Source organism: Orbicella franksi, chromosome 13 (genome assembly GCF_964199315.1).
Source record: "Orbicella franksi chromosome 13, jaOrbFran1.1, whole genome shotgun sequence".
Taxonomy (NCBI): Eukaryota; Metazoa; Cnidaria; class Anthozoa; order Scleractinia; family Merulinidae; genus Orbicella; species Orbicella franksi.
In genome coordinates this window covers 12,472,026-12,496,003 of record NC_138157.1, presented here as the reverse complement: position 1 = coordinate 12,496,003, position 23,978 = coordinate 12,472,026, and the positions used below count along the sequence as shown (strand labels likewise).

The window sequence follows — 23,978 nt, the reverse complement described above, 5'->3', positions numbered from 1 at the left end:
TTTTTACAGAGAAAAACGTAGCCTGTGTACCCCCTCCCCTCAAATATCCTCTCCCCGATTTTGTTGCGGGGCTGGGGGTGGGGGGGATGACAGGCTACCGTGCGTCTGTTCAGTGACAGATCATCGTTCCCAGGGTCTTCTCTCTTCCTAAGTGTGAAACACAGACTGCGGACTGAGGGTAAAATGCAGACTAAGGATAAAATTCAGACTACTTTTCTTTTTAACTGAATCTACAATTACCATTTCCATTGTTGAGAAGCTTAACGCAAACACGGAGCGTTATACAGGCGAACCTGAGTGATATTCAGGCTAACCGGAGTGCAGATTTTCACTACGACTAGCATGAATAACCCTATTTTATGGTCAACACTGGATAATCAAAGTCTGTAGTCTGCAGTCTACATTTTATCCCTGGTCTGCAGTCTGCATTTGACAGTGACCCTGAATGACCGACATCTTCAACCCAAAAGATTTTTCTGCCCGTGGGGGATCTGTGTACAAGATAACAGCATAACAGCCAGCAACGGCAGCAACTCGATGGTGCAATCCTCGTGTGTTCTGGAAAAGCAGTGCTTTGGATCGGAGCCATAAGAAGCGAAACTATAGCGGTTGGACCAGGTAAGGCCCGGTTTAAACGTCGCATTTTACATGCACCGAATCTGATTGCCGAATTAAGTGCATGTAAAATGCGAAGTTTAAATCAAATGCCGAACTTTAATTTGAGTCGACTCAAATATTGTAAATTGCGACGTTTAAACCGGACCTTAGTGCAGTGACATAAGAAAAAAAAGATTGACTGCCAGCTGCCTGACTTACCGTGTTATGTCCAGATCAGATTGTCACGAACATGAGCTTATTTATAGAATGTGATTGTTTCAGTGTCACAAAGAAATTTGAGAACCCGAGCTGAGCAAACAAAGAGATCAATGATACTGCCAATCCACGTGAATATCAGACCACCATTGCTATGGCTATTTGACATTTGGCTCGATCAAGGTGAGATGCATCCCTTTTTTTTTCAAAAACTTACATATGAAGGTGTATCCCTTGCAGTCCTTGCAGTCCTGGGTAAAGAGTTTTTTACAATAACTGCAAAAATTCTTGTGTGCTCGTTGCTAATTTTCATTGTCAATAAGTGGACAGACATGTGAATTTATAATCTATGCAATGTTGATGAGACGAGCGAGAGCGGACAAGTCGACAATTACCAGTAGTTAATGTTAAAAACAAATTGATGTCAGTTTTTCATGCATCTGCTCTGTTGTTGAGAAGACATTGAATTTCATCATAACATTGTGTAGTTCCAGAAAATATCCAGACCTCCCCCACGGAAGGGATTTTTTTCTAACACCTCCCCACTCCTCTGGAAATTCCAGTTGAGCTTCATACATTTCTTTAAATGTTTTGGTCTTCCAGAACCCCCCTCCCGCCGGGAAATTCCAATCCTTTCTGTGGGGGAAGTATGGATATTTTCTGGAACTGTGCATCGTCAAAGTAGTCTGCAGGTTTACTTGGTTGTCGCCTCGTGGATCCACAGCTAATTTGACAATGTTGCGATGAAATTTACGATCAATAATAGGACAGGCACATGAAAAGCAGACGTCAGTTTGTTAAATGAAGGTTAAATTTGTTGAATGACCTATACATGTAAGTGCCTGCCACCAGGGGGTGGAAGGGTACTCCCTCTATCTAAATGGGCTATATATATTATACCTGACACAAAATATTCTGGAAAGTTAGTGTAGAGTTTTTCAAATGAATGAATTACAGAACTCGAAAAGTCCACATTTCCTCACGACATATTTAACCTGATTTAAATGCTCCCCACTTCTCAGGAGCCCAAAATTCGTAATTTGCTTGCGTCTTCTTATTTTTACTATGGTGCAGACAGGTGTGACAAACCTTTAACTTAGTGCTGTGCTGTAAGTTTAATGAATTTATGTTCCTAGTACAATGTCAGATAATCAGAACACAGATTTATTGATCCTGTTTTGTAATCAATCAATCAATCAGTCAGTCAGTCAGTCAGTCAGTCAGTCAGTCAGTCAGTCAGTCAAAGTACGATTGTATTATGGAACAAACAGTACTTTTGGTAAAGTTAATGTTTTCTACTCTTACAAAATTATACATGTAAAACATGTTTCTTTGCTAACCAATCAAGGCACAATTGGAGAATCTAATTTATGTCATTAATCTATTTTATATCATCAAACAAAAAAATAAACTATTTAATGAATGGTTGCAGATCACATCACAGAAGCTAATATATAGCTGATGATGCAGAGAGCACAACACTACCAAACAACGAATTTTCCATACATGTTAGACGAGAAGGTCATCAATGTCTGCAGGGAAAGACATCTGGTTGTTGTGGTCGAATTTGGTCAGGAAGCACGGTTGCTGAAATCAGAGGCTTGTTTACTTTAGCATGGCCGACAGTATTATCTTACTTCTTCTAACATCTGGTCTCCATGATTACCTTGTTTTTTGCGGGACGTGTCGGAGAAGTAGAATTAGCAGCAGGAACATTAGCTATTTCTTTTATCAAAGTGACTGGAATATCTATTTTCACTGGCTTGTGTTCTGCCTTGGAAACATTAAGTTCCCAAGCATTTGGAGCCAAGAACTTTCGTTTGGTGGGTGTTGTGCTGCAGAGAGGGGTGTGGATTTTGGGAATAATCTGCTTACTGACCTGGACTCTGTGGATTAATTCTGAGTTACTGTTGTTGATAGTGCATCAGAAAAAGAATGTTACATCGTAAGTATTAGAAATATATAATTACTGAATAATGGATCGGTCATTAGATGTGGTGAGGTGGGAGAAGTGGGAAGGTGCTGGAAAGGACAATATGATTTTTCAGAGTCCTGATTCTTTTGTCCAATTTTCCAACAGTTTTAATATAACCATTAAAATTATTTTTAATATAAAACAAGAACAAGAAACAATAATTTTTACAATGTATATGATAACTACACTGTAATGTTCACAAATAGAGTTTTTCATGGGATTTGTAAAACTTATTAACCCTTTCACTCCTTGGGGTAATTATGGATAACTAGTTTCTCCTCATAATATACCAACACTGACAGTACATTTACAATGAGATAGGTAACAAATATAAAGAAAATTATCCACTTTGGGATATTGTTTTAAGCATACAGTTAATAGAGGGGACTGGTTATGAAGTGCAGCAAACATCAAAGGAGCAAACAAAGACTCCAAGATTTATGTTGGAAGGTCCACGACAATGCACAATCTGTCATACACTTTGCATGAATTACGTAACCAACACGTCTCTATTGGTTAGTTCCTCAGTACGGAGTAAACAACCATTGTGTTTTGTGCACCGTCAAGGCCAAAAAAGCGAACAAAAACATACAAAAAAGAACTTTGTCAGGTTTCATAACCATTCCCCTCTATTAACTATGTTTTAAGTTACTAATTCCCAAAACTATTACTAAAGTGGAATTTTATGGTCAGACAAGAAGGAGAATTTGCATTCAGATCTTGAGATTGACACTGGGGTTAAGGGCTAAGCTGCATGGCTGAATCTGGTGTGTGTTGATATATTGTATGTTATATTATCCGTCAAATATTTTTGCTCATGTGCAATTGGTCTAAACGCGTCACTAGACCAAATAACCACACGTAACCACATGTAAAAGTAGGGACTATCTGAGGATATTCCCCAATTTTCAAAACTGCGCATGTTGTGAGGCTTATAAACACAATAGCTTCCATTTTGCGCAAAAATATGTTCGGATATTGTCTTGTTCCAGGAAATATCCATACCCCTCCCATGGAAGGTTTTTTAGCTTGAACCCCCCCTCCCCTACCCCCTCAGGAGATTCCATTTTAGTGTCTTACTTTCCTTCAAAAAATTGGGCTTTTGAAACCCCCCTCCCCCGTGGAATTTCCATTGACCTTCCTAGGGGTGGGTATGGATATTTTCTGGAACTACACATTTGTCCTTTGACTTGGAAATTAACTGTTCCTCAAAGCTCACAGTTTTTCTTGAGCTATGCTCCCATAAAACTGTTCACTTCTTGGAACAGATAATGTCTGGGTACAAACGTCCGAGCATATTTTAATGCCAAATGGAGGCCATTGTTTATATAATATACCGCCAACTACATGGCTGGACCTGAGGAAGGATTTAGCATAGTGAGGTGTTCTGTTTTACTGGCATTTGAAAATATAGTATGTACAGATGGAGATTTTAGTTAGCTGAGTGACAAATACAATGAGTGATTTAAGAGTTTTTGATATCATGGAAAAATTGATTTTCTCCAAATGATTTTATAAGCTAGAGGTCAGAAATTGGCCAATTGACTTTTTTGGAGAGGTGGGAGAAGAGGGACAAACAATTGCTGGGTAACCTAGCTTGTAAGGTTAAAATGCTGAAGATGTTTCAGAATATGTCATTCAAGAGTCTAGCCTTCAACATCACATATTTTTTTTATCGTTTTTCTTCATTGTATTTTATTCGTTATTGGTTATTTTATTTTTTTTTTATTTTTGCATCCAGTTTGATGCAAGAGTTTGTCCTTATATGCCTTCCTTCTGCAATAGTAAGTTCCTTTTTTCATTTTTTGTTAACAGTCAGTTATTTCTTGGGGAGGGGTTGCAGGGGTGGGGGTGTGGGTAACATGGTGTTTTTGAAAAAAATTATACAATATTTTTGTCAGACCAGGAACGAGCTGCGTAATAAGCTAAAATTTGTTGGTTTGTGGTTTTAGCTGATCTCCTGTCAAATTGGAAGTTTTAAAGAGTGCCTGAGAAGCTAGAATAATAAATTACTCTTAGCCATGGGTCAACCCGCTCTTATTCTGTGTGGCATGACCTAAGTTTTTAATTCTGTTTTATATTTTTTTATGTTGTTTAGGGGTCAAGTTCCATAATTTGATACTGATTATGTGTTATAACATTTATTTAATTACATTAAATTTATATATTTTTTGTTTCTAGATACAACTAGATATTTTTTACTTCTAAGAGATCTACATTACCACAAAAATTATTTAATATATCTATTATTGACAGATAGATCATAATTTGTTTTTCAGGGTAGTTTTCTCTTTTTACTGTTGTGGAGGTATCTTCAAACTCAGGTACAATAATTATAATTCTGAACACTTAATATTTTGCTGTGCCAAATTCAACTAAGCTTTATTACATTCAAGTTATTGTGATTTTTTCTTTTTCAGCTAGTAATTGATCAAACTTAAATCAGCACAAACGTTAACTGAACTATTCCAAAAAATGCATGATAGTTTGTATTCACTTGACATTGACTGAGATGTGTATATTCAAATAGTACTCTAATCAGTTGACGAGTTTTCCAAAATTAAATATGATGTTGATTAAAATTAATGCATGCAGCATGATTGGAGCATTGTGGTGTAAAAGTGCTGTCACTCAGTCACTCATCCTCATTGTCCTGGCTGGGAAAGAAGGCCGTCATGTTATTAGTTCTCCACTTCTCACACTCCCCAGTGATCTTTTCAGCCTCTGCCCAGACCAAGCCTAGCTCTTTAAGGTCTACCGTAACAGTTCTCCGCCAGGTGTCTTTGGTCTTCCTCTGCACCACTTGCCTTGACGGGTACTGTCACTCATTAAAACCACAGTAATTTCAATTTGAATTGTTTGATTTCTAGGGCATTGTTAAGCCAATTCTTTATGTTGGTTTCGTTTCCAATGCTGTCCAGATAGGTATCAATGCTCTGATGATGTTTGTCTTCAATTTAGGTTTTAGGTAAGCATCTTAGTTAATTAATCATCCATAACCTCCATTACGTGGTCACCTCTGAAAAGTGGACATGGTCACCGTTTGGACTTCCCAATTGTCCAATTTTATTATAATTCACCTCTGTTCAGCCTATAAAATTAATGCAGATAAATTTCGGGCTGTGGCTTTTCTTTGCCAAAAAGCAACAGCCGCTGAGTGAAAGACTAACCTCTGTTAAACGGTCAGCTTAATGTTACATAAGATAGTCAACAGGGGCACATGTTAAATTCTCCTACGATCAGCTTCATAGATGACCAAAACTGACTTTTCACTTCATGATAAATGTAATGCCAAAACGGTCAATGATAAGATTTAGAGCAAAGAACATTTACTATAAAATCTGTTGGCTAGTGCGAACATGAAACCACTTTTCAAATGTTTAATCTACGAAATTTAAATGTACATTTTTTGTTCAATTTTTGCCCCATTATGCACTAAATTTTGATCACCTCTCTTAGCAGTCAGTTTCTTCTTAGCGGTCAGCCTTTATTAAGCAGTCACTTGGCTATTCTGTGATGGTGGAGCTATTGACTGTTACAGTAGTATAGCCTCTGTTAATTAAAATAATGATCATTAGTTTCATTAATGATAATAATTGTTCTGATTTTTCGTTTCACAGAGGAGTAGCATCTAGCTGGACCCTTACTACTGTGATTATGTTTTTACTGCTGTTTTCCTATATGAAGGCTTTCAAGCTGCATAAAGAAAAACGGCCAGGTATTATTTAATCATGGGTTCCTTTTGATGATAAGATGGAAAATGAAAAATGTGTTGACTTCATCATTTTATTCGTTTAACACCTGATCATGATGTTTTATTAATCCGGAGTGTGATAATCGTAATGATTTGCCCAAAATATCCACTTGCTTGTTGACTTCAGAATTCTTAAATCTAAAATTATTATACTTTTATAGTATTCAGCACTGGCCACAGATAGAGGGAGGACTCAGGAGCGGATGCAGGATTTTTCTTAGGAGGGGTGCACCACTAAGGAATGGCATAACTGACAGTTGAAGTAAACAAATTTTAAAAGCGAATACGAAGAAGACTTCATCTCAGGAGGGGGTGGGGTGTGCACCCCCTGCACCCTCCCCCTAGATCCGTCCCTGGGACTGTGTGGCAGTCTAATGGTTAGCACACTGAACTCTCAGGCTAGATTCAGTGGTTTAGGTTAATTAGGGTCGTTGATCTGTATTCTTAAGCAAAACACTCCTCCACTCAAGTGTATGAATGGGTACCAGAGAAATGAATGCTCAAGGTAACCCTGCGATGGACTAGCATTCCACTGAGGTATAGAAATACTCCTGGTCACTTCATATCAGGGAAATTGCAGAGATAAGCATGCACCGCCCTCACACGCCACTTCTGGAATATAGACTTCATCTTTTCATGTAACAGAACATTGCTCAATGCATTACAGGCTGGACCACCGAAAGTCTGTTAGACTGGGGACAGTTTATTAAGCTTGGTGCGTCGGGTATGGTAATGATTTGTATAGAGTGGTGGAGTTTTGAAATTGGAACATTTTTAGCAGGTATAGTTGAACCTTAGCTACTGTAGGACAATGTTGTATCCCAGGAGGTGGCAGTACCTGTCTGTTCCTCAATCTTACAAAAACTACTAAGTGGTAGTCTTGTTAAATGGTTCTAGAGGAGGTTATCAAATTCACACATCTCTTAGGAATAGAACACATTTTTTAATGTTAACTGTCATAGTCAAGTGTACAAAAAATCCTACATTAGGTATTTTCTAATCTTGAGATAAGGTGTAAAAGCCCCCCCCCCCCCCCCCCAGGGGGGATACTCCAGTGTGTAGGCCACATGGGTACGTGCCGTTGCGAAGGGTATGTTTCTACGTTGACGACACCTTTACCGCCGTTCACAAAGACGAAATTGACGATTTTGACGACCACCTAAACGAACAGAACGCCGACATCCAGTTTACTAAAGAGATCGAAGAAAATGGAGAACTTCCTTTTCTAGACTGTTTGGTAAGCCGTGACAACAACGAACTGCGAACGACAGTGTACAGAAAACCGACGCATACCGACAGATTACTTGACGAATCATCCTATAACCCGACTTCACACAAAACCACGACTATAAAGACTTTGACGAGAAGAGCGCAACTAGTTTGCGACACACCGGACAGCTTACGTGACGAAAACAGATACCTTGAACGTGTTTTTCACAAAAACAACTACAACGCTGACTTTATTAGACGAAACATTTTCCGACCTGCTGAAGCTGACGCTACAAACAGGAACCCAACACCTGTTACTACAGTGACTATACCTTACATTAAGGGCACTTGTGAGACCATCTCACGGATCCTACAGTCCTACAACATCCGTGTAACCCACAAACCTACAACTACGTCACGACACTTACTGACCAACGTGAAAGACAGGGACGAACCTAACAACAGACAGGGAGCAGTTTACAAGATCAAATGCTCCGACTGCCAGGCTTCCTACATTGGTGAGACTGGCAGAAACCTTAACACGAGACTGACTGAACACAAACGAGCCACGAGAAATGGTGATGCCAACAATCACATTGCTGTACATCATCAACTGACAAACCACAACATTGACTGGGACTCTGCTCAGTGCTTAACCTACAGTACAAACTATTTTCAATGATTGACTCTGGAAAGCTGGTACACCAACCTAGAACAAACGCCTCTTAACAGATGTCAACAACTACCGACGCCTTACAAACGACTTATCCACGACGGAAACGAAACCGACAAACGGACTTCTAACAGACCGACTTAACAATACATGGACCAAAAACCGACCAATTTGACTAACAATAGACGAACCGAAACCCACCAATGAATGATGACAAACTTTGCACGAGTCTTTCAGCCAATACCATCATGGCTAAACTGACCAATAACGTTCAACGGACCAGACTTATAACATCATCGACTGACACACACTATTCACTTGACTCTGAAGATGACTTCCGCTCAGGTTGTCGAAACGTCAGTCACCAACAACAGTTCTTTTCAGAACTACCCTCACCCGGACGATCACGCTATACGAACTATAAGGGTTTAAGTGTTCCAGTATCACCCCCCCCCCCCCCACCCACCCAAAGATTTACAGAGTAACCCCTGGGGTCACAGCCTTGAAGTAGTAGCTACCAAAGGGCCTAACTGATACATTGTAACTGTAAGGCAGGGGGACAGCTCCAAGGGCTTTCTCAAGAATGTTGAAAATCTGTTAAATAATAGTTTTGACAAAGTGTTAGTGGTAGAAATTATTGGAATGTATTTATCATTGATGTTCTTTTTTTTTTTGAAAGGGAGCTTTGGTGAAGTGCAGCTAGGAACCTATGCTATTATTTTACAGTGGGCGGAATTTGTCTTTATGGTGAGGATACAACATCACTTGTGCTAGACGCAAGTCATGAAAAATTGTCAAGTGTCGTTTTCAAGTGAGGGTTCCACTGAGGCATTTTGAAACCACAAACCGGTGAAATGACGACATAGCACTGTGGTTATTCTAAATAGTAAGCCTCCGGTCAGCCTAAATAGTGCTCATGTCAGGCTAAATGTCACTGACTAAACAGTGGTTAAATGTCAGTAATTGGAGGGTTTAACGGCCATTAGAGACTGAGACACACGTAGCCTAAATAGTGCTCCAGTCAGCCTAAATAGCCCTCATGTCAGGCCAAATACCACTGAAGAGACAGCGGTTAGCTTCCAGTAATTGTAAGGGTTCTCCAGTCAGCCTAAATAGCGCCCATGTTAGGCTAAATATCACTGACGTGACAGTGGTTATCTTTCATCAGTAATTGTAAGGATTAACCCTTACAGACACCTGTAGCCTAAATAGTGCTCCAGTCAGTCTGCATAGCGCTCACAGAAAAATTTTTTGGGACCACTTTTCGACCGAGCTTTGTAACCGTCCACAAATGTGGCCGTCGAGACCTGGGTTCCACTTCACTAAAAATGGCGGCGGGCTCAACTCTGAATGGCGCGGTGAAATATGTTTATCCAAATCGACATCTTGTAGGGGGAAAGCGAACGAATAAGCTTCACAATGGCAAGAAAACATGTGTTCCGAAGCAACAGATGTTACAGTTCTAGAAACTTGAAGAAGATACTGATGTTGTCACGAAAAAATGGTCCCAAAGCATGTTGACAAAAAGAGCGAGCGATATTTTGGGACCACTTTGGTGATAAAAATGGATGACAGGCCAAACACGACTCGTATTGGTCAAGATAGTAAAACTTTGACCTTCAAAACTTTGCTCTAACGAGTACGTTTTTCAAAGATCTCCCTTTTCTGTATGAAAGGGAGGGTCGTTATAGATCTCCCTTAGCAGAGGCTGATTTTGTATTAAAAGCCATTTACTCATAAAAATGTTTTTAAGATTAGGCACAGATGGGCGATATTCTGCAACAAACGGCAAAATTCTTTTGCACGTTTTTTGTTTATTTTGTAGAGCCGACATTCTTTCGCTAAATTTAATTTCTGAGAGAGTGCTTTATAAAAGGTTATCTGGATAACCTCTGTCGCGTAATCAGCGTTTGAATTGTGTATTGTTTTCTTCAAATGTAACTTTTGAAGAGTTGGTTCTTAGAAGTCTTAAGGCTTCGCCTTTGATATATAAAGCCTTTCCTGACGCCTGGAGGGTGGCAGGAGGTGAAGTGTGTGTATCGGAAAGTTTCTGTCGGTTTGAAGTGCGTGCGCGCGTCGAGAGTGGATTCCTTCTTGAATCTTTCGCCCTCATATACGCATGTATCCAGGAAAGTTATTTCTGTATCTGAAATTTCAGCCGTGAATTTTCTGGATGTTTTCAGTTCTTTCTTCATGTTTGTTTACATTGACTCTCGGTTCAAGGACCGTGTAATGTGCCTTATTCATACAATCATAGTTAGCTTTTCATCATTGCTCTTACACTGTTCTAGCTGTTTAATCCTGTGGAGTTTGTTTTATTCTGCTCTACTCACCTGTGGTGAAATTTAATGAGAACGCCTAAATATTTCTGCTGAGCGTTCTTTCTGACTAAGGCAATGTCTTGTTTGGATTCTTCATTGGGCGAAATATTCGCCCTTTCGTCGTAACGTAAAGTTTTTGGGCAAGTTCCCTTATCAGAGTGTGCTTTCAGCTAGGTAAGAGATGGACTCTTCGGACTTTTTGGTGCTCGTAACTGCCACGCGGAATGTCACGGCGGTACTTATTAGGCGATTTGGGTGGTTGCTCGTCCTGGCGCTCTTTTGGTTTGTCCGTTGACCGTTGGATTTGAGCGCTAGGAATTCAGCAGCGACGGTCGTCAGGATAAGCAGCAGAGTCTTCTGTATACAATGATGCGGCTTTAGAAAGTAACCCGTCTTCATTAGTTTCGATTCTTTCAGTGAATCTCGTCAGTTGCTATTTTGTTGGGGTTTTGAGGAATGGTAGTGGAAACTGTTCTCATTTAACTTATAGCTATTTGCTATTAAACTGAGAATAAAACATTTATCAAATTTCACTCCAAAGTGGTCCCAAAATATCGCTCGCTCTTTTGTCAACATGTTTTGGGACCATTTTTTCCTGACCACATCAGTATCTTCTTCAAGTTTCTAGAACAACTGTAACATTTGTTGCTTCGGAACACATGTTTTCTTGCCATTGTGAAGCTTATTCGTTCACTTTCCCCCTACAAAATGTCGATCTGGATAAACATATTTCACCGCGCCGTTGAGAGTTGAACCCGCTGCCATTTTTAGTGAAGTGGAACCCAGGTCTCGACCGTCACATTTGTGGACGGTTACAAAGCTCGGTCGAAAAGTGGTCCCAAAAAAATTTTCTGCCAACCGTAAAGGAGTCAGTTTTGCTTACATTTCTGACGCGGGCCAGGTTACATAGCATATCTAAAGATGGTATGTCGGGTGTAAACTCTACTTTCGGAAGGTAAGAACTTTTGAAGAGTAGGGAGGAAGGCGAGCTACTTTTGGATAGCTAAAACGTGTGGACCAATCCATCTTAATAAAAGAAAAATGTTTATATACATCAGTCGAGAGAAGAGAGGACTAAATTTTGGGCTCTTAGCGTTACACAGTGTTTCTAATTTTGTGATGAGGTGGCGATGGCCGAATAGCTAGGGAAACGTTGCGTGACAACTCTTGTTGCCAAGAAGACAGAAATCTTGAGATGACGTCATCCGCCCTTCTAGTTTCCTCTTTCAGTTTGAAGACTTTGAACCAACTTGACTGTGTGGTGCTTGCCGCTTTCAACTTGCTGTCTTCTCTTCCTTGGGTCTCCGTGAATGCAGGTTTGTTGTAAATCTGTAACCCGGATATGTAATATTTACTTATAGCTTTTTAATACATCAGTGACAATACTACACTGTTCGGTTTCCTCGCCCAGGGGATCTCTTAACTTGACGACGTTTCACTGAAAACAGCAAAGCAATGCTGTACTCGTTTGTCTGATCGAGTCTCCCGCTCAATGCGGAAAGCTTGAGTTCTCTATACTAGCCAGTATTCCGTGTGTATTACAGCGGTTATGTTTGACTGCCGCTGTAAACTAAACTCTTAAGGACGAGCGAAGGAAGCCAGATCGATTCTGACCCATCTAAAGATAGCTGTCAAATGCTGAGTTGAAATACATTCTTTTGAGTGAAGCTCAATTTTGAAACAGTCTCTGATAGTTATGGATATTGCATCTAACGTCTTCAATATTCAATTGTCACGATCAGACTGACCAGGTACATGGGAAACTCGCTACAGTTTGTTTATCAATTCTGATACCCGTTTAGACTGATCATTGATCATTTATACGTCTGTTACTCATCGAAATCGGTAGAATCTATAATTAGCATGTTTGACCGGTAAAGAAACCTTTTTGCGATTCATTCTTCAGCCGCTGATTTATTTCTTATGTCAGTGACATGACTTCATCGTTGTAAGAGCTTTTAATCAGGAGTTTTTTTTGAGCGTGGCGGAATGCGTCTGATATTTCAAGCTGCAAGAAGCGTATTGTTCGGGTGGAAAGTACTGCAGTAATTCTGCGACAATAATACTTATTCAAACTTGTGATTATTCTGTTCTTAACAGATGAATCGCAAGAAAAAAGTGATTTAAGGTTTTCACAAGTTAATTAAGGTGGTGAACTGCTTGGAGTCGTGAAAATATGATCGCAATGTCATGTAAATGATATTTTGTATAAACAATCAGACTTTGTTTTGTTTAACACATTCCAAATGAAACAAAATTCATGACATAGAAACTTGAGAAGACGAAGCTATATCAAAGTTCTTTAAAGGTATTTAAAGTGAAACCGGCTAAATAGATCAATTTCATTCTGCTTTATGTAAAGCCGTCAGAGCAAACGATCACGATGGTAATTTATTCCATAGCCGTTAATATAGCGTGACTCTTCTAATCCAATCTGTCTGCTAGACCGTTAAAAAAACAAAACAAAACAAGAGGCCCTTCTGTCACGCTATTGCGCAGTTGCAAAGCGGAGGCGAGACCTAATAACCCCAAACAATTTATAATATTATAGCGTGCGTAGCTTGGCTATTTTAGGGCGCTAAGAAAGCGACGAAGCCGCGTTAACGAGCGCCAAAGAGGCGGTGAAGCCGCGAGGAGCCTGGGAGAGATACAACTGAGAAACCACCTGCAGAGATAACCGCCAAAGATCTGCGTTGTAATCTGTACCGTTGCAGTTATGTTCAACCTCGTTCCCAGGGTCTCTCATCTTACCGCCCCTTAAAGCGAGCGCTCCAGGGGGCGATAAGATGAGAGACCCTGGGAACGAGGTTGGAGCCTGTTCGCAGGCTATGTTAATACGATTCACTAAACCTGTCATCGGGTTGTCAAATTATGAAACAGGGGGCGGCAATAAAAAATGCGGGTAATCTAGGCAATCAATTTCTCGCGGCGTCGCCGCTTTGTGCGCTCGCGCTCAAATTGCTTAAATAATTGCTTAAACCGCCAAGCTACGCAGGCTATTTATATTATTTCTTTTTGGACCATCTCTCATCCAATATCAAATTACAAAACCGAGTATAATGCTACTGTAACGTAAATAACGTATTACATTTGCCTTATTTTGACGAATGCAGTACGATTTGGCCTGATGCGGCCCTTGTTGATAAAGGGTAAGATATTTAGCACGCGTCATTACATGTTACAAGTTATTTCTGTGAGTCACAATGGTTCACTTATTTTCAGAAAATGTGCATTATGCGTAAGTTTTTAATTGGCTCTTAATTGTGATGGATAACCATTAAATTTCAATTTCTAAAACCAGCTAGTCACACAGGTTAGAATGAGTTCAGCCGACATTCACAGGGAGAATAAAGGCGCAAAATGAAGAAGGAATGAGTTTAGTCTATGACACGGATTACCGGAAAGTTGCAAATACTACTACCTTGGTAATATGTACTTATGGCGGGCTGCGAAAACGTGTGGGCTGATCCATCTTAATGAAATAAAAATATTCTTAATATATTGAGAAAAGAGGGGTGTAAATCTGCTTAAAAATAACTTATTTGACACCAACCAAAGTGAATTTTTAAGGTCACTGGGTCTTTTAAAATGAATATCGTATCACTTTGGTTCAGCTTGATGTGTCTGTTGCTTATATTCCCGTTGTTTTTCATAACATGTCAATTTACACCACTTTTGGACGTTTGTTACCTTATAATTAAAAGTATCGCTTCTTTTGGGATACTTGCTAACAACTACAGATCTAATCAATTCTTCCTGAACTCGGTATTTGCCGAGCGTTTGAAAACGTGTATTGTTTTTATATAAATATGTTTTTGCTTTTGTCGCATCCGACTAGACTCAAACCAAAGAGCAGAAATGTTATAATAATAATAAAAATGTTTTAAATATAAAGTTTGACTTGATCAAAGCTGTAAAATCATTGAATATTTTATGTAACTGACCTAGTCTGTCCTCAGACCCTCTATTCTGTCTTGAGTTCGTCGAGATCGCAAGCTTAGCAAAATATTAACTCGGCGCGTGGGACAGACTAAACTTGATCAACAAATAAAAAGTATTGACAGATGGTATACGATTTCTTCAAAAGAATAGATAGAGTAAAGTCAGCTTTATAGAGACAGGGCAGCCCATCGAGTGCTAGGCTGGTATGAGCAGGGGCCCTGACTGATATGTTTTCACGAAACTTATAATAACCGTGCAACTTACGCTTGATTTCATATTGTTCTATGTAAGATTTCGGGGAGTGTCCAATCAGCGCGGGTCGCGGGTGAACAGCTCGGACCGCGGGTAAATTGGTGCGGGTTAACTAAGACAGTGTCCCAGGCAGTAAGATGTCGTGAGTTAAATACATTGTCGTAGTAAAATTCGTTTTGTGTGTGTTAGTACTTTATGTCTGAGCAAATGGTAGTTAATCTTAACTTGAACACGGCCTTCCTACGCTTTTATAATATTGACAAACTAGAAATGAATGTTTTGAGTAAGACATCGCCTTGCTGGTTCAACTCGTATTTGAAAGAAAGCCGTATCCGTAAACCGGATTTTCTCGATATTTCCCGTGTAATGAAAACTGTAACAAAATTCTCGTACTTGATTGGTTATCAATAGCCCCGTTTGAGCACTAATAGGACAGTTTGCGGGTCATGCTGGTAACTCGCGGTCTGGTGTAAAAACGGTTAAAATTAAGCGTACCCTAGCGTACGTAGATGTGTTTTCTTTCCAAAGCCCTTTACGCTCTCTCGTAAACCAAAAATTACTGCTACGAAGGTCAAGCGTTCCCAGGATGTCCCATCGGCTGAACTATTCATCAGACTAAAGTGAGTGGCAATAGATCAAAGTATTTATTACTAAATTACCCAATGATGTGCAAAATAATTAGCCCGGAAATCTAGCACTAATTTCCTTGGTTTAGAAGACCTTCCTTTCAGTTATGAAATACAGTCACGCGTCGTGTTTAACGTTAACGTTGAAAGAAAATTAAGGAACCTTTTAAGAAAGCTTCTTTGAAAACAAGCCAACCCAACGAAATGGAAATGTCGTGGATTCGTTTACGGGGTTGGTGTTTGCCCGATTAACGTTTTAAAAACAGAACTAATAAAGCTAACTTGGTAAATTCCAACGAAGTTTTGAGTTAAGAGGCTACTCTATTGGTAAGCCATCCTCTTTTAACGTATTTATCGTGGATTCATTTTCTGACAATTTGTCAGCCACAATACTACGGGGGGGGGGGGGGGGAGGGGTTGCAAATTAGTCCAAGAGGGTATGCTGTTGACACAAGTCATGCTCGGGCAAAAATAAAACATAGTTTCCGTTACAAAATATTGACGGTACGGAATGTACAACCCTTTAACAGTAACTGTTAACTCTCCCTCATTTTGCAAATTTCTACAGACTCGACATCTTGGCACAGTTCCTCTTTTCTTTTCTTTTTTTCACCTAAAGTCCAAATCTGTACATGCTGGTTTCTTGCGCGCGTCATTTCTCAAGAGATCTTCTACTATTGTTTTCCTGGATCTGGGCGGGGTTGTATTTTTCTATAAAGGAGCTGCTCCGGGATAACCGTTGGTGTGTTATCCAACACTAACAAAACTTCGCTGTCGGTCAAGGAGAACTGCTGTAGAAGATAACTGTTCTCCGGCACTCTGTAATATTTAGCATTGTCCACATGATATGTTTACATAGTTCTTTGCCCGAAGTTTTTGAAAAATGGTCACATTCGCGCGAGGGATTATTTCCAATTTGAACTTTGTAACCTGAACTTTCACTCTTAGAATTAACTACAATAAAAGTCTCTTCGAGAGACGACTGCGAAGAACTTGAATTAGCTTTGATTGTCTCGTTCTCTTGCTTTGCCTTTTGAAGTCTTTGTAAAAATGGTCTGCTTCGTATCGACCTGTAACGACCACCTCTTGCCTCGTCAGACCTCCTAGACTCGACACTTGCGTTGTGCCGATCGTACGGGTTAGGACTAGCCATCGGGTTTAAGTCACCGGCCCTATCCTTGTCCCTTAGATCTTCTATCCGAGGCCTTTCGCCCTTTTTAGTCGACTTCTTTTCGCTTCGTCTTGTCTTTGCGAGGGAGGGACCATTGCCTCCCGTGCTGTTGCCATTTTGAAATGCCTTATATTCTACTTCCAGCTGACGTTGTCTCGGGCATCAGCATGAGCTGCATAGAAAAGGAACATGTTCATACGGTCTCTTTTCACCCAGTTGGCGTGAATGGTTTCCGCTTGAGTCATTTTCGGAGTACTTAGTAACGATACGATTTGACCCACCTGTGTAAATATTTTCGATCGTTGTCCTCTTCATTGAAATTCTCTAAGTCTTCCTTGGCGTTGTTGACGATTGCACAGTTCTTTAAAACGTCTTCTGTCTTCTTTTCTTAACTTTCGAGCCTGTCGGTTCCGGTAATCCTAGAAAATAACATTCGCAAGTCTTGACTCTTTCCGGGGCATGAGGATCAAATGACCGTCGCAAACCCTCCGTATTTGGCCCCGCCATGTCGGTAACCCAGTCACGAAGATTAAAGTTAAGAAATACTTCTTATTTCGACTTTCTTTCCATAGAACTTCGTAAAAGTTGTTCTAAAAAAGCTCGACTGAGCAACAGTCTTCACTTTTACATTCCATTGTGGCGAGAGGTACAAGTCTTCTGATTAGAGAATGATTGACGCTAGCAGTCAGTGAAACCAAACCTTTGCACCTGTTTACCTTCCCGTCGAAAAAACAAAATTCTTGACTCAAGATCTGGTCTTCAGTTCTGTCCATGCTAAGTGCGAATTTTGCTTTTAAACTTACTGGTCTTAAAAGCAAATGACGGTTTATCAGGATTACCACGCCGGTCATTTAATTTATAAACATAGCATGGGTCACGAGAGTCAGTCAAAGGAACAGGTGTTTATTAATGGTATTGAAGATAGGTCTACTAAAGATCATCTTTCATTGGCCTATCAAAACGTTTATTTAAGGTTTTTGCTTATGATTACTTTTTGCGTGACCCACGCTGTTTACTCGCGACCCACGCTGTAGACCCGCGCCCGCACTGCTTACCCGCGACTCGCGCTTTTTACCCGCGACCCGCAACCCACGCTGATTGGACACTTCCAAGATTTCCTCCCATTCATTCTTGATCCGTCTCGTGTCAGAGTTCGTTTTGTTCTCTTTTTTGAAATTGTTTCGCCTGTTTTATGACTTGAAGGCTGCAGCATAATCTGAACAGCTGTCGACAGGAGCCGCAATCGGGGACGGAGACCGTAAGTCTTGGGATCCGCGCGCAACTATGATATGGGACAATTTTCTATTTTTAGAACAACTTGCGCCATCCTGACCTCATATATCCGTGCGGATCCACGCACATGTCGGGGGCTCTCGCGTGGATGTTGTCGCGTTGCGTGATCAAATGGTGAGAGTTGCGAGATTCTCTTGCAGATTTTTTCAAAGCGATGACAGGGACTAAGGCAGGGAATAAGAACCAGGGCTCTTATATGTAGTTTTATGCTCTGAGCTAATGGAAAAGGTGAGTTTTTCAGGGTCGAAAACATGACTTCGATTTCGCGCTGTGAATGAATGCTCGCGCTAGTTGTACGTGTAAGCTTTTGTACTTGTTTTATAAAGAAAAGTTATGTCAGAAAAGTCTTTAGTCTGGTATCGAGTTAATTTGTGAGTTTCCCAAACAATGCTTAATCGTAACCAAACCCTGTTTTGATAGTTTCTTATTGTTTCTGTTTGTTTGGCGAGTTTGCAAAAGTTCTTGAAAGGAAAGTCTGACGCGTACAGGTAGCTCATTTGCGTAGTGCAGCGCGTCCATTTAAGTCCGAGTCGGTGTTTTCAATTATCGTCAACAAATCTGGACAAAGATTTCTTTCGCTGTCTTTTGTGCCGAGATGCTGCAACAATTTTCACCAACGCCAAAAGGCTACTAACATCATGAGTGTTTCTTTAACATAGTGAAATTTTATACTACGAAAATAAAATAGACAGGAAGTTTTGATAACTCAACCAACAAAATCGAAATCGTTATTCGAGTTGATTAAAGAAAGCGTCATGGCAACTTTGCTGATTATTTCTGCTGTATTCACATATTTTCAGCTAAGCTTTTAATATGTTCTCAAACATTTATCAACCTTAAACTTATCTAAAAACTAGAGATACATGAGTTCGATGTACGTTTTCACTCGAAAGTGGGGAAGTCCAATTTGTCATGTTTTACTGACTGTACAAACCACGCATCGGCGGGCGCTCTTATTTATCGACAACAGTCAATTTATTGGATTTTTACACAAACAAAACTGAGCAGTATCTACAGACATAAACTTTATTGTCACTTATTGGGCCTTGATAAAACATGAAGCGTAGCTTACGATTCAGGCGAATTTCAAACTTGCAATTATTTTTTGTTTACTGTTCGGTCGAGATAGACTCTGGTGAAATCCTCGGAAGCGTGTGGCAAGAGGAGGGAAACTTTGAAGTCCTGAAACGCTGCTATATCCAAATATATCCAACTAGTTTTTTGCTGTGTTTTGGAAAAGCTGTTAATCTTCAACATATGTGAAACTTAGAGTGGAGTAATGTGGAGCCCTTGTAAAAGAAGCTGCGTAACACAACTTGGTCAGTGATGTAAAGCGGCACATAACTAAATTTGACACTGTCTTCCTTCACTCAAACTGGAGCAGCTTACGACGAAAACACTGAAGCAAAATTCCAACAGACATGAAAGTTTTGAGTTGTGGGCCAAAAGCATCAAACATTTCGGGAATATTGGACGCCATTTCCCCGCGCTACATCCGCAAAAATCCTCGCAGCATGTACGCGCGTGTGCCGCACGGGATGGCGCAATTTGTTCTAAAAATAGAAAAATTGTCCCATATCATAGGGACAGCCCCAATACTAGAAATGGCGCGCGCTTACGGTCTCCGTCCCCGATTATGGCTCCTGCTGTCGATCAATTTTCACTCCTCCTTTAACAAACAACAGAAGCTTAACGCCATATGGCTGAAGCAATCAGATGCAAAGGCTAAAATGGGCAATGTTTTTAACATGTAGACACTTGTATGGCTTTTACAAGTCTGCTTTGTTTTCTCGCAGGAGTCTGATCTCCCGGAATGTGGCAATGACTTCACCTTCACAGAAATCTCGAGAGCATGGCGAGCTACGTCCATCCCCTGGCAAATTACATGTAACAATACTAGCATCAGAATGGAGATCAACTAAAGGTGGACTCTCCACCATAAGCAGAGAATTAGCCATAGAGTTGGCTAAATGTCCTGAGGTAGAAATCTCTTTCTTTGTTCCACAATGCAGCGAAGAAGACAAGAGAACGGCCCTTCGACACCACATTGGAATTGTCGAGGCAACACGACGGCCTGGTTTTGAGGAACTAGAATGGCTTAGCTTTCCGCCAGATAATTTGCAAATTGATGTCATCGTTGGTCATGGCGTGAAGCTTGGTCACCAAGCACAAATAATAAGGGAATCTCACAAATGTAAGTGGATTCAAGTTGTCCACACAGACCCAGAGGAACTAGGGATGTTTAAGTCCTACCAAAATCCGATTTCCACGGGCGAGAAGAAACACAAAGTAGAAGTGGAACTTTGCGAAAAGGCTGACTTCGTTGTAGGAGTTGGGCCGAAGTTGTGCGAGGCCTTTCGCAGATATCTTCGCTGGTGTAAGAAAGATGAAACCATTCTAAACATTACCCCTGGTGTCTTTGATGAATTTGTGAATGTTGAACATGCTGCTGAAGAGAGAGAACGATGCGGCATTTTAGTGTTTGGCCGCGGAGATGCTGAAGATTTTCAGTTAAAAGGTTTTGATGTTGCTGGCAAAGCCGTCGCTGAGTTGAGTGATGCTCATCTTGTTTTCGTTGGTGCCCCTGAAGGAAAGCACGAGGACATAGCAAAGCGTCTGCTTGAGTGTGGTCTTCCTGCTCACCGCCTGACAGTGAGAAGCTTCCTGCAAAGCAGAGAGGACTTGAAACGATTGTTCTGCGAAGTAGATCTCGTACTGATGCCTTCCAGAACAGAGGGATTTGGCTTGACAGGTCTAGAGGCATTATCAGCCGGTCTCCCTGTACTTGTCAGCAAGAACTCAGGATTTGGAGAAGCCCTACGTAAAGTATCGTTTGGTTCAGTATGTGTGATTGATTCTGAGGATCATCTGGTATGGGCTGAAGCCATCAAGGAAGTATGGAAAAAAGACAGAGAGACAAGACTTCAGGCGGCTGAACTGTTACGTTCTTCCTATAAGATGAAATACAGCTGGGCCAAACAAAGTCAAGGTCTTGTTGAGAAGATGGTAAACATCGTTAATCAGGGTATGTATTTTGGTGGTAACTTTGCAGCAGACCTTTGTATCTTTGTATTTATATCTAATCAATAGGTCTTGACAAAGTTATGTTGATTTATCAGTTTAAAAGTGAGATTTTTTTGAGTGAAATCTTGGAAATTTTATCAGGGTTTTTTCGTAAATATGTGTAACGTATCGAGTGCAGTTTGAGGGGTGGGATAGGTAAACCTTATCCTTACCGAAGAAATAACAGAAACGTTTATACAAGGTAGTACAAATTGTCGTTGGATTTATGAATACTTTCTGTTCTACGTGAATAAACAATATAGGATAACTGCGCATATTTTCTCCTGTTCTGCAGATCGTGGGAAGTCAACTCGGGGAGAAGAGGGATTGTCTGGTTCATCTGCTACCCAGGGTACTCAGATGATGAGTGGAGAACAGACAGGTACCTGCGGCTCTGAACCGAAACTAAAAAAATCAAATTCATATTCTGCTTAACTTAGCCTCTTATATCAAGCTTACTTCCTGATAGTCGTTAAATGATGAAAATTAGCTAAGAACAATTCGTGAGTAAAAGAAGGAATACATGTAATGAGCATCGCTAAGTTTTCAAACTTTGTTATTTATTTGTTCCTACGAAGACCGTTCATGTCACCAGTGTGATAATTTTGTGCCTGTCTCTTATCACCTGATTACGTTTGTGGTCGTCGTACAGTTATTACAATTGTAATTTTTAGTACATTTGTGGCCTACCCTCATGATACATTTGGGGCAAATTAACAGTTCTGATCAGGAAAGGAAAAGGTGAAGAGCACATCAATATCCCATCAATTATGGCTTTAAGCTTGAGCAGTCTTAAGGTCATTTAAATTTTACTGCAGTTTCGTATAATTTCCGATTTTTACTTTAAGTTTGATTTTTGAGCATGAGTGTAGAAATGAAAATTATGTAAACTAGTGAATTGCATGATCGATTGCTTAGCTACCCAATTAGAATTAGTTATAACTGAAAGAATTTTGTTGGCTTCCAGCTATGAACATTATTCGTGATCTGCAACAAATGAAGTGCGATCCAAATAAGTTCCACAAGAAAATTGGCCTGTCAGACGATCTAGAAAAGATTGCTTCAGACAAGGGATTCAGCATTTGTGACAACCCAGGATCGGGAAACTGTATGTTCTATGCGCTGTCAGAGCAACTTCAAAGCGTGAAAGGAATGCAAATTTCGGAAACAGAACTGCGGAAAAAGTTAGTGGAATGTCTCAGGAACTCCCCCAAACTGGTAAGTCAATGGTCCACAGGTGGCTTCTGATGTGAATGAAGGTGTGCTTTGTACAAGACTGGGAAAACTGGGCTCTGAAATCTCTTCGAGTAACTGATGATGAAATTTAAGTTCCATAGTCTTTCCTCAAGTACATGGGCCAAATAACCAGTAGATGCTTTGGTATTAGTAGGAACTTTGTGTCCCTGGCTCAATCGAGGGATGTTACTTTATTAAGAAAACTATCTATCAACTTTATTTCATAAAATCTATCGATAACCGAATTAGGCTTTGACTGATCACTCACTGTAAAAAGGTGAATTATTGTTGAGAACGTTTATTTTGGTATAGGCAAGGACATAGTTAATAAAAGGAAATGGTTAGGAAGGCCGATAAACATCAAAAAAGCAAACAATCAGGCTAAGATTTATGTTGGAAGGTCCGTGACCCTGCACATCGTTTGTTTTATGCTCATAGATTATGCATGAATTACATAATCACAGTGCTTCTTTTTTGTTAGTTTTATGAGCTCACATATATCCATGCGCCACCTTTTGTATTTTGCCAGGTTTTGTGCAGGGTCAACATTCAAAAGAGCAAACAAAAACATACAACAAAGAACTTTGCCAGCTTTCCTAACCATTTCCTTGTATTAATTATGTCTAGGACGATGGACATATTGTGTCAGCTACTTTAAGCTTATTCAATTAACTTAAAAGTTTTTTTCTCTCTCAAAGACCGATGGAACAGATTTGTTCAACTTTGTCCATGGATACCCATCTTGGGCTGATTACTTGAGAAACATGGAAAAAGATGGCACATGGGGCGATCACTTGGTTCTCCGTGCCGCAGCAAACTGCTACAAATCTCCTATTCGTGTAATCAGCAGTCTCGACTGTGATATAATCATCAATCCAGATCGTGCTGTTGACAACACCAGCTCGCTTGTTTTGGGACATATCCATGAGAAACACTATGTCAGCCTTCGACCCAGACAAGGTAAGTTGTAAGGATTTGATGAGCGAGTGAAACCAATATATAAAGCATGTGCTCTTGATTTTAACGTAATTAACGAATGAGTCTCAATAACAGTCGAACCTGTATATAATGGCCACCCTCGGGACTTGCACTGGCGGCTTAATACGGGATCACTAAAAATACTCACTGGGCGTGGTCTAACGATATGGTACTGTTCTTCAGCACATTGCGGACATCTGGAAAGCGTTAACGATACTAAACGGCCGATTATCAGCTCACAGTAGCTTTGTAAATGCTATTTCTTTATAGTGAGGATGGATCGCATTTTAAACGCAATAAAATACCGCATAAACTGACATGTGGCTTAGTTTCCGGTCAAGGGTGGCCGCTTAATACAGGTAAAAATAACAAAGAAAGACAAACATAGGACTGCTACAGGGTAGCCGCGGTCGCTTGATACAGGTGACCTCCTAATACAGGTAACAAATACAGCGTTTGTATGAGAGAAAAATCGAGAATTTGAAAACTGGCCGCTTAATAGTGGGTGGCCGCGTAATACAGGCGCGTTATATGCAGGTTTGATTGTATTGTTGACCCCGAAATTCAAAATTGCCTGGCTTTTAGGACCATGATAACAAAAAATAAAACAGTATCCTAGGGAAGTATATTGTAAGAGGTGACTGATAAAAATTATCCTGACCGCAGAAACGT

General features: G+C 40.2%; 2 protein-coding genes across 3 annotated transcripts in view; both read left to right on the top strand.

Moving 5' to 3' along the window:
• The first annotated feature begins 30 nt into the window (after positions 1-30).
• LOC145466678 (multidrug and toxin extrusion protein 2-like) lies at positions 31-10,093 on the top strand. Its single transcript, XM_081450394.1, has 9 exons — positions 31-618; positions 880-996; positions 2,246-2,758; positions 4,530-4,572; positions 5,068-5,112; positions 5,659-5,756; positions 6,409-6,506; positions 6,704-7,323; positions 9,104-10,093. The coding sequence occupies exons 3-8, from the start codon at positions 2,472-2,474 to the stop codon at positions 6,724-6,726; spliced, it is 594 nt and encodes a 197-aa protein (XP_081306520.1). The 5' UTR covers positions 31-618; positions 880-996; positions 2,246-2,471; the 3' UTR covers positions 6,727-7,323; positions 9,104-10,093.
• Positions 10,094-11,268: 1,175 nt separating this feature from the next.
• The window catches only part of LOC145466632 (uncharacterized), a 28,062-nt gene continuing 15,352 nt past the window's right edge, over positions 11,269-23,978 (top strand). Inside the window, exons 1-5 of one of the 2 annotated variants that reach the window (XM_081450342.1) lie at positions 11,275-12,061; positions 19,826-21,054; positions 21,388-21,474; positions 22,060-22,310; positions 23,027-23,288. In XM_081450342.1, the coding sequence (XP_081306468.1) occupies positions 19,851-21,054; positions 21,388-21,474; positions 22,060-22,310; positions 23,027-23,288 (1,804 nt within the window). In that variant the 5' untranslated portion in view covers positions 11,275-12,061; positions 19,826-19,850. Of the gene's footprint in view, positions 21,055-21,387; positions 21,475-22,059; positions 22,311-23,026; positions 23,289-23,978 lie in introns of both variants that reach the window. The other variant, XM_081450343.1, reaches the window with a different exon arrangement.

Bases quoted from the DNA above. Each gene is read 5' to 3' on its own strand.
- LOC145466678 (XM_081450394.1), top strand. From the start codon at position 2,472: ATGATTACCTTGTTTTTTGCGGGACGTGTCGGAGAAGTAGAATTAGCA. The intron at 4,573-5,067 runs GTAAGTTCCTTT...TTTGTTTTTCAG, and splicing joins TATGCCTTCCTTCTGCAATA to GGTAGTTTTCTCTTTTTACT. The intron at 6,507-6,703 runs GTATTATTTAAT...ATACTTTTATAG, and splicing joins GCATAAAGAAAAACGGCCAG to TATTCAGCACTGGCCACAGA.